This window comes from Diorhabda carinulata, chromosome 8 (assembly GCF_026250575.1).
Source record: "Diorhabda carinulata isolate Delta chromosome 8, icDioCari1.1, whole genome shotgun sequence".
Lineage (NCBI taxonomy): Eukaryota > Metazoa > Arthropoda > Insecta > Coleoptera > Chrysomelidae > Diorhabda > Diorhabda carinulata.
Window position 1 is genome coordinate 19,316,352 of NC_079467.1, and position 13,781 is coordinate 19,330,132.

The following is a 13,781-nucleotide window of genomic DNA, read 5'->3' on the forward strand; positions in this document are numbered from 1 at the left end:
ACATGTTTCTTTGAAACTCGCACCAATTCTCATATTCTAAAACGGTTAATTTGTGTTAGTCCGTACGCAGCGTTTACTGTACAGATATCTGATTTCTAGATCCAACTATTTCTTTTTTTACAAACTCACGAACTCCATCTGAAATTGTTCTCTTGCTTACGTCAATTTGGATAAAACTTGGAAAAACTAAATATCAGCTAATCTGATTTTAATACTAAGTTTTACATTCCCGTTCTGTTCAGTTGATCGTGAAGTTATAACAAGTAAATTGGAATTTTTGTAAATGAAATTCATACCGAACACACTGTTTATATTACCACTACATTACTGGTGGAACATATACCAACAACATTTTTATCATGTTATTTTTTTCAGAATGGTATATTTTTTGGATCAATTATATTGGCTGTAATGATATCTTTTGGAGGATTTGTCATTATATTTACGCACATGAGCAAAGTGATGTACTACTTCACTTACATATCCTACATCAGTTTTTCTACAGAAGGTGAGTTTAAAAATATCAAATCGTCGATTCTATACATTTCGATTTGATTCCGGTTTTAGAGTTATACAATGACATACGGATTTTGATTTAATTTGGTATAATAAGTTACCATCATTTATTTATTTTGGATAGCGAGAAGATTGACATTCATTAAACATTCATAATGTTCGAATGTATAATTTAGAAAATATACTTCAGTATAAGTTATAATTTCGCAACTTTAAAGGCCTATAACTCAGTAAGGAGGAGTCGTATGAGAATTTTTTTTCTTGGCAGAGTCTCGTACATCCTATATATATTTGTTATTCGATCTAAATATACTTCGTAATTTTATTTTAAAATTTATATATTATTTTTTTGTAATTCCAGGTTTGATGCAAGCTGTTTATGGTTTTAACAGAGCTCCTTTGAATTGTCCCGAAGAAGCAGATTATTGTCATTTGACTTCATCGGAGGATCTCCTCAAATCAATGGGCATGGAATCGCCTAATTATTGGCTAGATGTTGGATATTTATGTTGTGCATTCATCTTCTTTAGAACAATTGCTTTCGTAACGCTAAGAAGAAAACTGTCAACGTCATAACAAATTTTTCGTATAATGTATCAGAAAGAGAATATTTAATGTGGTTTTCATAAATAAAGTACTTGGACAAGTAAAATAGTCTGGTACTCTGAGTTAAGAGAAGAAACTTTTATTATAAGTTGTATTATGAATAATTGTTGCTTGATTATTTTTTAAATTACGCGTGGTTTTGATGGTGAGATTTTTTTTCCTCCAAAGGACACAAATTTGAACATATAATAAAGACTGATACTAAATAATTGAGTCGAGTACCTTACGCAGAAAGTTATTTTAATAATGATAATATAAACGTTTCTTTCATTTCAATCTGAGACATTCAAAGGGATCTTCGGCTGCTAACGAAATATTTTGCATTTAAAAACGTGATTCTCAGTAAACAATATTTGTATATGAAACAGAAGGGCGTCAAATATTATTTATTCCCCCAACAACTTTTCACACTTTTGTACAACTCAAGTTGTTGAAATATCAAATAATACACTATCATGTTAAATTACGCTAACTTCAAGTCATCTATAATTGCCACATTCATACCACAACTTCTTTTTTATTGTTTCTTGTGGACACCTACGTCTGGCGGAAATAAACCAATAACGTTTAAATCTGGGTCGACAACTTGCATTAAGTGAATGTCATTTTGTAAGTTATTCGATGCAAACAAACCGTTGGTTATTATTAATATAACAGAGCGTTATTTGAGGTTTTCATTTTAATATTTTGAAAATTGAATTTGATCTTTTCTAATGGTTGGTTCTGATACTACGGAATTTCTTCGAATTTTTGTTCTCTATATATTATAAATATAATAGAACAGAATTTATTGCGGCCAAACCGTTTTTCTAAGTCTCTCGTTGTCGGTTAGATGGCGACAAAAGAGACCTATAACGTTCATCGCTGTCACGAATGTCAACAGGACATGACAAATAAAGAAATGTGGGCAAAAATCTTGAATACTGATATTAGATATTTGATTACGAATCTCGTACAAAATTATTTAGACTGATAGTAATTTTTATTTAATGAAACTTTAGAAAAATATTCCAATTTCTAATCATTTGTCTGTCTTTGGAGGATAATAATATGTGTATTAGAAACCTAATTTCGGGGAGAACAATTATTGATATTGAAATTATTTATGGCGATTGGTGGTTGTATTATGTTATAAATTATTATCTACAAAAACTATAAATTGTGAAAATCGTTTAATATTGGTTTCTGCAAATTCATAAATAATACCAGTTCTTGAAGAACAATAAAAGAATTCAAACAATAAAAACATGTATTTTCTTTATTTCCTTCAACTGATTAGTTTTTTTTTTAGAAAAACTATTGTAGTAGAAGCACTAACAGTTTTTATTAATGAAAACCATTTGTTATAAAAGTGGAAAATAAATCTTTTGCTTCTGAATCTGCTCAAACTTCACCAAAAGAGGTTCTGTCAAGTTTTTGTGACATTTTAATGCTAAAATAAAACATAAATACCCAAAACTTTCGTAGGAACGTGAATGAAAGAGTTAATAATGATCAGCTTTTACATTTCATATGTGATGTATAAGCTTTGTTCCATTTTTCTTTTCCGTCTTAGTTTTACACATAGATAAATAAAATTTACACTTATACAATTTTTAATATGTATTTTAATTATAAAGAACAAAATCTCGACTGAGCAATAGCAATATAAAACATTAAAAAGGTTAAAAAGTGCAACAACCACATGCTTTTTCGTTAATCTAACGAACCATCAACAAAAAATTAAATAATTAATCATTTTTTTTAACAATTTTTCCCTTTTGCCCAATATTTTTAACCAGTACATTAACTCTAAATTAAAAAAAGAAACAACATATTTTATATATCAACTATTGTTGTTGTTGTTGTTGTTGTGGTGTTGGTATAGGTGCTAACTTGGTGGTGAAATTAACGACAAACATCAGAAACTGTTTCACGAATGAAGGCATACTGGGTTTTGCTGCAGTAGTTTCAAAAACAACTCGAAGCTCTCTAAACATATTCCTAGTATAAGGGTTTCTTCTTGAAGTGTATCTCTGCATTAAAAAGTGGTAGTAGATGAATGGTGTTAACAAACTGGCTCTGCCCCTACAAATTTAATTGAGAATAAACGATTTTTTCAATATTTGGGTCTCAGTACAATATTTTATTAAGCCATATATTATGTTATTATTAAGTATGTTATTCATTATCAACCTATTAATAATTACCAGCAATTAAAAATAATATGAACAGGTGATCTTGTAATGTATTTTCGGGCTAACCAATGATGGTTGATAATATTCTTTGTGTTAAAACATTAAACTACTTTGTAAAAATAACCAATTTATGCAAGAAAATAATTAATTAAACTTGGTTTCAATAATCCGACGAATTCCGAACAACCATTGAATACCAAAATCCTATTGTACACAAAAGCTATAAATAATTATATCTATGGTCATTAGAATCACTTTAATATAAAATAAAATAAAGTAATTTAATACATTACTGGAACTTCAAGTATCTAATGGACACTTGGAATCTCTTAACTATGGCATTAGTTCCCATTAGGAACGGAAGGAAATCCAAACTATATATAATAAGGTAAATTTAGGATTCTTCACAGTTACATTAATATAAAACAAAAATTAAGTGATCTGAGAAGATACGTTAATGGGAAGGGGGGGGGGGAGTAAATAAGGCACACTTTGTATCATTTAACTAGATGATTAACAAATCCTAATGGTTCCAACACAAGAGATTGTATCTTTGTCTGGATTAGATTCGTGCAATGTTGCCTAACTTTAAATAAGAAGTTATTATGTTAGAGCAGACCTCCCACTTTTTGTTGTTTTAAACTTAAAAAACAGTGATAAAAAATTATATGTTACATTTACGGTCATTGAAAATAATATTTTAGAGAGGTTTTTTAATTAAAAATCGTAAATGATTTTACATTTCGATATACATAAAAACTTTTATAGAATGATCGAGGAAAATGTATCACATTTTCAAAGTGTAAATCAATTATGTTTTAATTAAACCATCAGTGGTGTGCTGTGCTTAGAGTCCATAGATGTTCTAAGAAATTTTAGAACTACTCTGTAAAGCGCAATAAAGAAATTGAAAGGTGTTGCACCTTCCATTTCAATACTAGTATGTGGAAGTCACTTATCATTTATAATAAAATTACCTTTAGTTAAACTCATTCGAGATTAAACTATAAAACCAACATATTTTGTGTTCTTTCATCTGAATAAGAGAATATATTGCAAATCTTTTATCCTCCAGTTGAAGATATTTAGCGGGTTCTTGTGCTATACAGTCTTCAAGAACTGCACACTTCGAACCTATGGTTTCCAGAAGTTGTTGCTTCAATTCTGGATGAAAAACATTTCAATTTCTTCTCAACTTTAGCAGGTTCTAAGGTTTTTTAATTTGCAATAGCATACATATATTTTTGATACTATGTAAAATGCTATTTGCAAAAATTATTTTTTCATTCCAGCAAATATTCTTGTACTCTATTGAAGAAATCGAAAACAATCCATAGATGTTACCGTTTCATTTTCATAAAAATAGTAATGGAAACAAAGTTTATAAAATACTTACAAGAATATAAGTAAAACTGTGTAGGGCATCAGAAAAATTTCTGTGAATGCAACTGCTTTCAATATATTCAAAGACTGGAATTCAACTAAAGAAATAAGTAATCGAGCACCCCACCATGAGTTCTGACCTAAAGTCTGTAAAATAAACACATTTCTATGTTAATTGGAGAGTGACTATATTTTTTGAAATAATATGGTACAAAACACCCAAAAAATTTTTTATCATTTCATTTCCATTAACCTTGAATGATTAAAATAAATTTTCAATGAAAAAAGTAGTTCCATCAAATGTATTATATTAAAAATCATTATAACCCACATGTAATTGTGATTTTGAAAAATAAAATAATTAAATATGAAAGTTATTAAAAGCTGAAGAAAATTATGAATACATTAGATGCATAAAATTATACAGGTTCTATTTATTAAAAAAATTAGTCATTTCTATTAATCATAGATTAAAGATTCCCTCATGTATTGTTATGTAACACTTGTTATCATAAGCTATTTGCTACCCATATTGTAATCACAATATGGGTAGCAGTTAATTATACAGATTGTCAAACTGTTGAGTAAAACTGAACAAATACTTACATCATGGAAACAAGAAAAATTTATCCATCTCTTGTTTTTCTAGACATTATTTTACATAAATCTTGATTAGGGAGTCTTTAATCTATACTATTACCTTTATTTTTCAATATTTGAATAATTATAAAGAAGAGTGCATTCAATATAAAATGAACTAACCTACATGGATGTATGTTGGTAAATTAATATACTTTTACTTACATCTAATAAAGTCAGAGAATAACTGGCAGAGTGCAATATGCAAAACAAAATGATAGGTACAAGTACCACTGTTCAATTTAATTAAGGAATAATACATTTTAAGCTGTGTTATATGCAGTTGAAAATCATTAAAGAGAAACTATTATAAATGTTGAAAAGGATACATGTTACTGGTGCTACATATAAGAATATCATCGAATAAAAGAGATAATGGCAACTATCTTCAGAAAGCAGCTCAGCTGCAAACTGTCTTGTGAACTGTACCCTTCCTATCCTTTGATGTAATCTTAGAGCACTGATTGCCGCATTTGCCAAAAGAACTTTGTAGTAATAATTGTATGGATTGCTAAAAAATAAACCATATATGTGAGGAAACGTACATAAAACTTAAAAAGATGTTTGAACTTTGTACATAAATAAACTTGTGGCATAGAAATCGGCCCACTGTAAACTTTTGACTATAACTATATTTTTTAAATTATTCATCAGATCCAAAAAATGAATATGCTGTTTGGAAGACAATTTAATATGCTTTAATGTGAATATAAATTTATCAGCAAGGTTTATTGTTTATATACGTAGTAACCAATAAACAAATGAAACGTGTTTATGTGGTGATTGAAACAAAAATAACTAATTTGTGAAATATTAAAATCATATTTGCAGTAGAAATTTGCATATCAAAGTTTTTTATAATCTCAATATTGTTCAAGTATGTTATTTTAATGCATACTACACCCCAAAAATTGCCCAAGTTATTGCTTCAATCAAAAGTGGACTTGGTCAGTGAGCAGTCGCTAGACAATTGGATATGATCCAGGCAGCAGTTCGAAGAGTGTACCAGCATTATGATCATTTCATAGGCGACAGGCAGAAAAAAATATAGTTAAAGTTAAAAGTTTACGATGGGCCAATTTCTATGCACCCAAGTATAAGTTATTTCAGTCCTAAAGAATTAATTGAATTTTCATATATTATAGAAGTTCACCTTTATACTTATTTTGATATGCAACAAATAATAGACAAGTTATCCTTGGATTCATTCAATCAACAAAAAAATGCCATGTTTAAATCATATTTGTTACTATATGTTATAATAGGAAAAATAAAAACTACATGTCTAAATAAATATTAGTTTTTGATACAATTAACAATGCCAGATAAAGGCCTATGTTTATTATAATCCATGTATATATTTCCAAGGTTTCTGTTCTACTAAGTTTTATACACCTATATACAGTAATTTGAAAATTTCAAAGTAGGTCTGTCTTATTTAAACAGAATTTATTGATGATATTAAATATGGTGATAAAATATAACACCACAGCAGGTGCAATTCGTAGCCTATATGACATTTGGATAAATAATTAAACAGAAAATTTTCTATGTTACAAACATATTAAAATCGCCCTAATGTTCCTAAATTGTGATTTTATTAAACTAACTAAACTTTTACTTTTTAATGATTAGGTTTAAATTGGGCACGTACATATAGTTTCAGAAAGTGAAAGCCAATGAAAATAAATATAATTCATAAAAACTTACCCAAAAATTGGTATAAAATATGCTATCGAAAAAATAATAGCGAGTACTCTGATCAACCATAATCCACAATTTATTTTATGAGTAATTATATGCACTTTGAGAGCCTCATAATTTAAACTTCTAGTCGGTCCTGTAGTGGATGAAGTATCACTCATTTTAATTATTATGTACTAAGGTCGTTTTCAATTAGATTAATTTTAAACACAAGACTAAACGCTATCGCCTAAACTAATTTTCAATTAACACTGGACAATTTATAAAATAAACACTTTCCTATAACATATAATTTGCCAATTGAAGAAATGATGTGTCTGTTGTGTTCCCATTAAAATGAAAGATCTAGATAAACAAGGAACGGTGAAATTACGGTCCAAAAAATGACAGCTGTCATACACGAAACGGAATAATATGGTCCATTCCCACGTACGTGTCCATTTCTTACTCGATGAAGAAACAAATTTATGCGTTCTACAAAGCATACACAACATTATCATAAACTTTATTGATGATTGAATTTATGTGTATTCATAAATATATAAAATCCATTTTCTTATTTTAGTGTAGTATTTATATTTACAATGAGGGTTTTTCTTTAGGATATCATAATTATGCTGGATCAACTGAAGGAATATTTTGAGCGCCGTATGGCTAATCAAACGCATCCTAGAGATTTATCTCCGTAAAAGAAAATAACCTCCAATAATATAACGTACAACAAATAGATTAATTAAAAATTGAGGACGTATTTGTTAATTATGTAAAATTATCATTGAAAATATACCTGTTGAAGTGAATTCGATTAATATAGAAAGTTACTGACTTCAGTTCAATTTAATCCCTACCATGAATTTTAAGAAAGTAAACACTTCACTGCTTTCAACATCCTTCTACTTTACAGGAAAGTGAAAGTTTCTTTGATTTTCTAACAGTTTTAATAAAATTAATTGCGAAACAAATGCAGAAATATTCAAAATGATATTCTTAGTTGGATGTACAATTATAATTCTTCTAACAGTTGTTGCTATTGTGAGATCAAAAAAACCTTTAAAAACTTTATGTAAAGAAGCTAAATATGACTTGGTGTACAATTATATTGGATCGAGGGCGATTCTTCAGGATATAATTATGAGAGGCAGTAACAAAATAGGTATAAACACTTTTATTATATCTATAACAAAAGTAGTTTTCATATATTACTATAGAAAAAATGGAATAGTTTATCCAGCTAAATTCCTGCGTAAAATATAGTGTAATTGTATAATTACAAGTGTATACTTATTTTTTATAGAATTATCTTTAAAGTCTGGAAAAAATGCTATTATTACCGGAGGGACTAGGGGGATTGGACTGGAGGTGATTAGGATGTTGTTGAAAAGTGATATTAACGTTATTATTGGTGAGATTTTCCATTTTAATATGCAAATTCCATATTCTACAAATTTGAAAAGTATCTTATTTCAGGTTGTAGGAATGTAAAACAAGGTGAGCTTTTACTTCAAAATTTCCGAAATGATGGTATTAAAAGTGGAAATATTGATGTGATCAATCTAGACATAAGTGTTATGGATTCGGTGAGGAATTTTGCTAAAACTGTTAGAGAAAAGTACTCTACAATAAATTATTTGATAAACAACGGTGGGTGATTAATTAATTTACACATAATATCCTCATTTATACGTTTTTAGCGGGAATTATGTTTGGACCCTATATTGAAACTAGGGACGGATATGAATCCCAATTTTCAACTAATTATCTTGGGCATTTTTTGCTTACACACCTAACTTTACCTTTATTAAAAGCAGCTGGTACAAAAGAAGAAAAATCTAGAATTGTTAATGTGTCATCTTGTGCCCACATTGCAGGAGAAATAAACTTTGATGATATTAACAATAGGTAATATTTTATTTTTCTCATTATTACAGTTTTATAAATTTATTTGTATAAATCTGGTGAAAGTTGGAAATTCTTCATATTGAATATTGTTAATAAATATATTTGAATATAATTAACTTTTAAGACATGGGTACATTGCTGGTGCGGCTTATGCTCAATCTAAAATGGCTCAAATACTTTTTACAAAATACTTAGATAAAATTCTCCAAATAGAAGAGGCCAATGTACAAGTTCACGCAGTTCATCCTGGAATTGTTAATACTGATCTTTTCAATGGAACTAATTTAAAGAAATGTATGCCTCTAATACCTTCCTTAATTTTCAAAGTAAGTTCATCATTTTATTTATTTTCTATTCCGTGGTATTTTGTATCAATATATTGTTTGGGTTTCAGAGTCCCCTTAAAGGTGCAGTCCCAATAATATATGCCTGCTTGTCTCCGTACTTGGAAGGTAAAGGTGGTACATACATTGTAAATTGCAAAGTATTAGCAACAAGTAATGCTACTGATTCCGAAGTGCTACAAGAAGAATTGTTCAATTTCACCAACAAATTACTTAATATCACTGCATTTGGGAGTGGTGATTGATTTTTTTCATGTACAATGAAATTGTTCAATATTTTTGATATTCTATTTATTCTTATGGTTTAAAAAATTTTATCTGTTTTATTTTGTTTTAATACACATATTTGTTTTTCGTAGTTCTATTTCTTTTATTCCTGAATTCTCAAAAAATGTAATGATTGTTACAGATTGAATTCTTTTGGTTTTACATCATTAATGCTTAGACCGTACAGTTACTCCTATTCTTTCTAGCAGGGAAAATGTAGGGAAACATCTATTAGGACTAACGTTACCGATTTGGAAATTCAATTTTCAACAATTGTTTACAGTTCAAAAAGAATCTGAATATATTAATTGAAATCGATTGTTAATATACTCAAGAGCCAGAAAATATCTATAAGTAACATGCGCCCTCTAAGTATACAGAAGGGCTTTTTGTTGTACATGGGGTTTTTCACCTACATCTTCTACCGGATTTATACCTCAATGGTCAAATTCTTATCACTTACCTACTGGGCCATCATGTGGTGGCTCTGTACGGTGAAACGAAAACAAGAGTGCGTCATTAGTTTCTAATACAGCTTTTGCATGTCATTTTGATTAAAAATTGACATTAAACAATTAAATGACCAATAAAATGGCCGCGTTTCGGTGGAATACCAACGGTTTATATAGTCTTCTAGTACGCGAAAATATTAACATTGTAGAATAATAACTATAAAGAAATTAATCCCAATTGGAACGGTTTAGGAAATATGAACAGAAATAGAGGTTGATGTCATTTTTTTATTATAGTAGACTTTAAGATACTGTATCTCGGAAACCGGTGGATTAAAAGAAGTGAAAATTTGTCAGATTATGAAGAAATTAATTTGAATGGTGTTACTCATAATATCATATTGTTAACGGCTTAGGAAATATGAACAAAAATAAAGGGTGATGTGTGTGTGTGATCGCAACACCTATTCTATTCTTTTTTTATTGTTTTATCAGTTATTTTGAAAAATTGTTAATATAAAAATATTTGATAAAGATTTTATTTAAATACATTTCAATTATTCAATATTTTTAGCAACAACATACATTATCTCAATGTTAATGTATATATCTGAAAAGGAGAAAGGTAGTAAAAGAAAAACCAACTTCGATGATTTTCAAAATTTATTTGTAATTAAATATCACGATCCATATACTTCTAAATATGTACAAATTATTTTAAGGAAAACCCTCCTCAAATAAAAAAGAATTATACCATGTTTATATAGTTTCAATAACCACTTTGCGAAATATACACACAGAGGTTTTTCTTTTTAAAAATATTTATTTTCAACAAATAACAAAATCCGTCTATGTATTAAACAAATAAAATAGAACTTTTACTCCATAAACATTGAAGTAAAATCGATGATTTACATAAATATTTACAAATTAAAGAAAGATCGTGATTTACCATCATCATTTACATATTCTTTTCATATATATTTACATATACAGGGTTGTCCATTTAACTAAAACTCTTTAGTTTATTGAAGATTTAAAACTGGAAATATTTATATGAATTTTGCGAAATTATCAACGAATATTTAACCCATGCTATTTCAATTTTTTCAATTTCTGTTTGTTTTTGTAAACCTTCAAATAACTTTACAAAAGTTGGAAAAGTTCTTGAATAAATTGCTGTTGTTGCATTGGAAAGTTTTTTGCAGAACATAGGAATTTCAATATAAAATATTCAACCAACTTACTTCAAATCTATCAGTGTCAGTCATGATAAATTATATTAAACTTAACAGGTCAAATGGTGTCCTACTCCATTTTATCTGTTTCCGTGAGGTTCATTTGCATTTGTTGATATAATCAAGAAACATGTAAATAAAAGACGAAGAAAGAATTATATTTTTGGGTCTATCATATCAACAAAAAATTCATTTATTTGGGCAAATAGGCCAACCCAATCCAATTTAAGATGTTTTATTCAAAATTACAAATTATGAATCTACATTTTCGCCATATCAATTTATCCATTGTAAGAAATAGGTTTCATAGATTACAAACAAGCTTATGACAGTGTTGACCGATCTTACCTCTACAACACTCTGCGTCTTTTCGGCATTCCCCCGAAACTTATTAGCCTTGTGCGAATGACGTTAGCTAAGACCAACAGCAAAATGAAGATAGCGGGAGACACCTCGCGAGCATTCCAAATAGGACGAGGTCTCAGGTAAGGAGACGCCTTCTCGTGTACTTTCTTCAACTTGACATTAGAACGAGTCATCAGAAATATCGAAGTTAATAAAGGAAGAACTTTGCTCGACAGAACAGTGCAGTACCTGTCTTACGCTGATGACATTGATCTACTCAGTCGAATGGAACGTGAACTAGAGGAAAGCTTTCAGAAGCTGTAGGCGGAATCCTGTAGAGCGAGGCTCACCATTAACGAGTCCAAAACAAATTACATGGTTATGTCAAGGAACAGAAGAAGTCACCTGGAGGCTTTCAAAGTAGGTCGGTGTAAGTTCGAAAATATACCGTCGTTTAAATATTGACTTTTACTTCATTAACATGATGGAAATAAGTGAACGTTTGAAAGCGGGGAATAGACCATACTTTAAGTCTCCAACTACTACTAAAGTCACGTTTACTGAATTGGAAAACGAAAAAGCGGATCTATCGCACAATTCTCCGTCCGGTTGTCTCTAAGAAGACCTCAGGCTGGCGATAGAAGTCTGACTGGAGGAATGTGGCGGACGAGGTCAAGGCTATTTCAGGGCGGTAGTGCCAGCGGTAGTAAGAAGTAGGTTAAGGTAAAGTAAAGCAAAAATTTAACGTTTGGACTGGAAATTTAGGGAACTATATCAAATACCCTTTCGGTATGAATGGAAAATTAATGAAAAATAAATATTTGAAACCTCTACAAAATGAAATGTATTATCAATTTAACGAAATGTACTGTAATAAAGTTTTTATATCGAGATTCCTGGGTGCAGAGAAATATTATCCAATACCTCATAAATAAAATTTTTATCCACTGTAACATCATCTAGAAACAAAATTATGTCTAAATGTTCTTCATTTAAAATATTGAATATAATCACAATTTATATTTATCGTCCATATTATTTCTAAAATGTATAGGTTCGATATTTCCTTCAACTTAAAATTACCCTCAGTTTTTGAAAAGTCTAATTGAATTACCGAGTGACCAGTCAAGACACGGAATGTTTGTGCACGATTTTTTTCTCTAAAATCCTACTACAAACGATTAATGAATTAAAATAGAAAGTAATGAAATGAGATGCATCATTTATAAATTTAAAAAAAAAATGGAAACGGTAAAGTGATTAAAACTACCAGAAAAGTTATACATGTTGTAGTCATAATATATATATATATATATATATATATATATATATATATATATATATATATATATATATATATATATATATATATATATATATATATATATATATATATATATATATATATATATATATATATATATATATATATATATATTAATATATAACATAAGTTATTCAAAAAATAAAGCGAAAGTACTTAGTTGTCAACCTTTTATATATATATATATATATATATATATATATATATATATATATAAAAGGTTGACAACTAAGTACTTTCGCTTTATTTTTTGAATAACTTATGTTTGGTGGGATTACAAAGGTGCTGTGATTGATTCTGAGATTTACTGTGAATAATTAATGTAACTGAATGAAGCAATCGGCCAAATTGTCAGATCGGAAAGGTTTAGTATTCCACCATGATAACGTAACATTTTTGATAACTCGTGGGAACTGATGCCACATCCCACATACATCCTGATCTGGCACCATCTGGTTACCATTTATTTCGAAGATTGCAAAATTTTTCGAAGGAAAAGGACCAGAAATTTTATGAGCGTGAAATCATGAAGCTGGAAGAAAGATTGCAAAAGGTCATTAAGCAAAATGTGAAATATTTAGTTAATTAAAAACTATTCTTTGTTACTACAAAACCGAAAGGTCTTTGTCGCCAACCCAATAATTGATACATGCGCTGTTATGTAATACGGTTACCTCACGTCCGGCCAGATTACAATTCCCGTTGTAGTACTGACACTTGGCATTGAAACTGAAAATAATGACATTAATGATGATATCGATAATCGAGAATGTATAAGATGTAATTGAATATAGGTCATTTTCTAACCTAATTACTTGCTATTGGTTTTGTAATGTAATCATGATTTGAAAAATGTTGCATTAATGAAAAAATATTGTAAACATATG

The 13,781-nt window shown here is 29.0% G+C and overlaps 3 protein-coding genes across 4 annotated transcripts in view; 2 read left to right on the forward strand and 1 right to left on the reverse strand.

The window, feature by feature from the left end:
* LOC130897335 (ATP-binding cassette sub-family G member 1-like) overlaps positions 1-2,368 on the forward strand; it is a 55,803-nt gene extending 53,435 nt beyond the window's left edge. For both annotated transcript variants that reach the window (XM_057806134.1, XM_057806135.1), the window contains exons 11-12: positions 376-508; positions 878-2,368. In XM_057806134.1, the coding sequence (XP_057662117.1) occupies positions 376-508; positions 878-1,092 (348 nt within the window). In that variant the 3' untranslated portion in view covers positions 1,093-2,368. The remainder of the gene's footprint in view (positions 1-375; positions 509-877) is intronic.
* Positions 2,369-2,706: 338 nt separating this feature from the next.
* On the reverse strand, positions 2,707-7,404 carry LOC130897339 (Krueppel homolog 2). The gene is made up of 5 exons (XM_057806141.1): positions 7,032-7,404; positions 5,651-5,832; positions 5,487-5,554; positions 4,696-4,829; positions 2,707-3,189 (listed from the first exon to the last, which is right to left on the reverse strand). Exons 1-5 carry the CDS (start codon positions 7,184-7,186, stop codon positions 2,952-2,954), a joined length of 777 nt encoding a protein of 258 aa, XP_057662124.1. The 5' UTR covers positions 7,187-7,404; the 3' UTR covers positions 2,707-2,951.
* Positions 7,405-7,701: 297 nt separating this feature from the next.
* On the forward strand, positions 7,702-9,626 carry LOC130897337 (dehydrogenase/reductase SDR family member on chromosome X-like). Its single transcript, XM_057806139.1, has 6 exons — positions 7,702-8,178; positions 8,320-8,427; positions 8,493-8,666; positions 8,717-8,924; positions 9,049-9,250; positions 9,319-9,626. The coding sequence occupies exons 1-6, from the start codon at positions 8,004-8,006 to the stop codon at positions 9,511-9,513; spliced, it is 1,062 nt and encodes a 353-aa protein (XP_057662122.1). The 5' UTR covers positions 7,702-8,003; the 3' UTR covers positions 9,514-9,626.
* Positions 9,627-13,781: the final 4,155 nt, after the last annotated feature.

Excerpts from the sequence above, each read along its gene's own strand:
- LOC130897339 (XM_057806141.1), bottom strand. The coding sequence starts at position 7,186 with ATGAGTGATACTTCATCCACTACAGGACCGACTAGAAGTTTAAATTAT. Across the intron at positions 4,830-5,486 it reads ATTCTCTGACTTTATTAGAT|ACTTTAGGTCAGAACTCATG; the intron begins GTAAGTAAAAGT and ends TTTATTTTACAG. Across the intron at positions 3,190-4,695 it reads ACAGTTTTACTTATATTCTT|GGGCAGAGCCAGTTTGTTAA; the intron begins GTAAGTATTTTA and ends TTAAATTTGTAG.
- LOC130897337 (XM_057806139.1), top strand. The coding sequence starts at position 8,004 with ATGATATTCTTAGTTGGATGTACAATTATAATTCTTCTAACAGTTGTT. Across the intron at positions 8,428-8,492 it reads TGATATTAACGTTATTATTG|GTTGTAGGAATGTAAAACAA; the intron begins GTGAGATTTTCC and ends ATCTTATTTCAG. Across the intron at positions 8,667-8,716 it reads AAATTATTTGATAAACAACG|CGGGAATTATGTTTGGACCC; the intron begins GTGGGTGATTAA and ends ATACGTTTTTAG.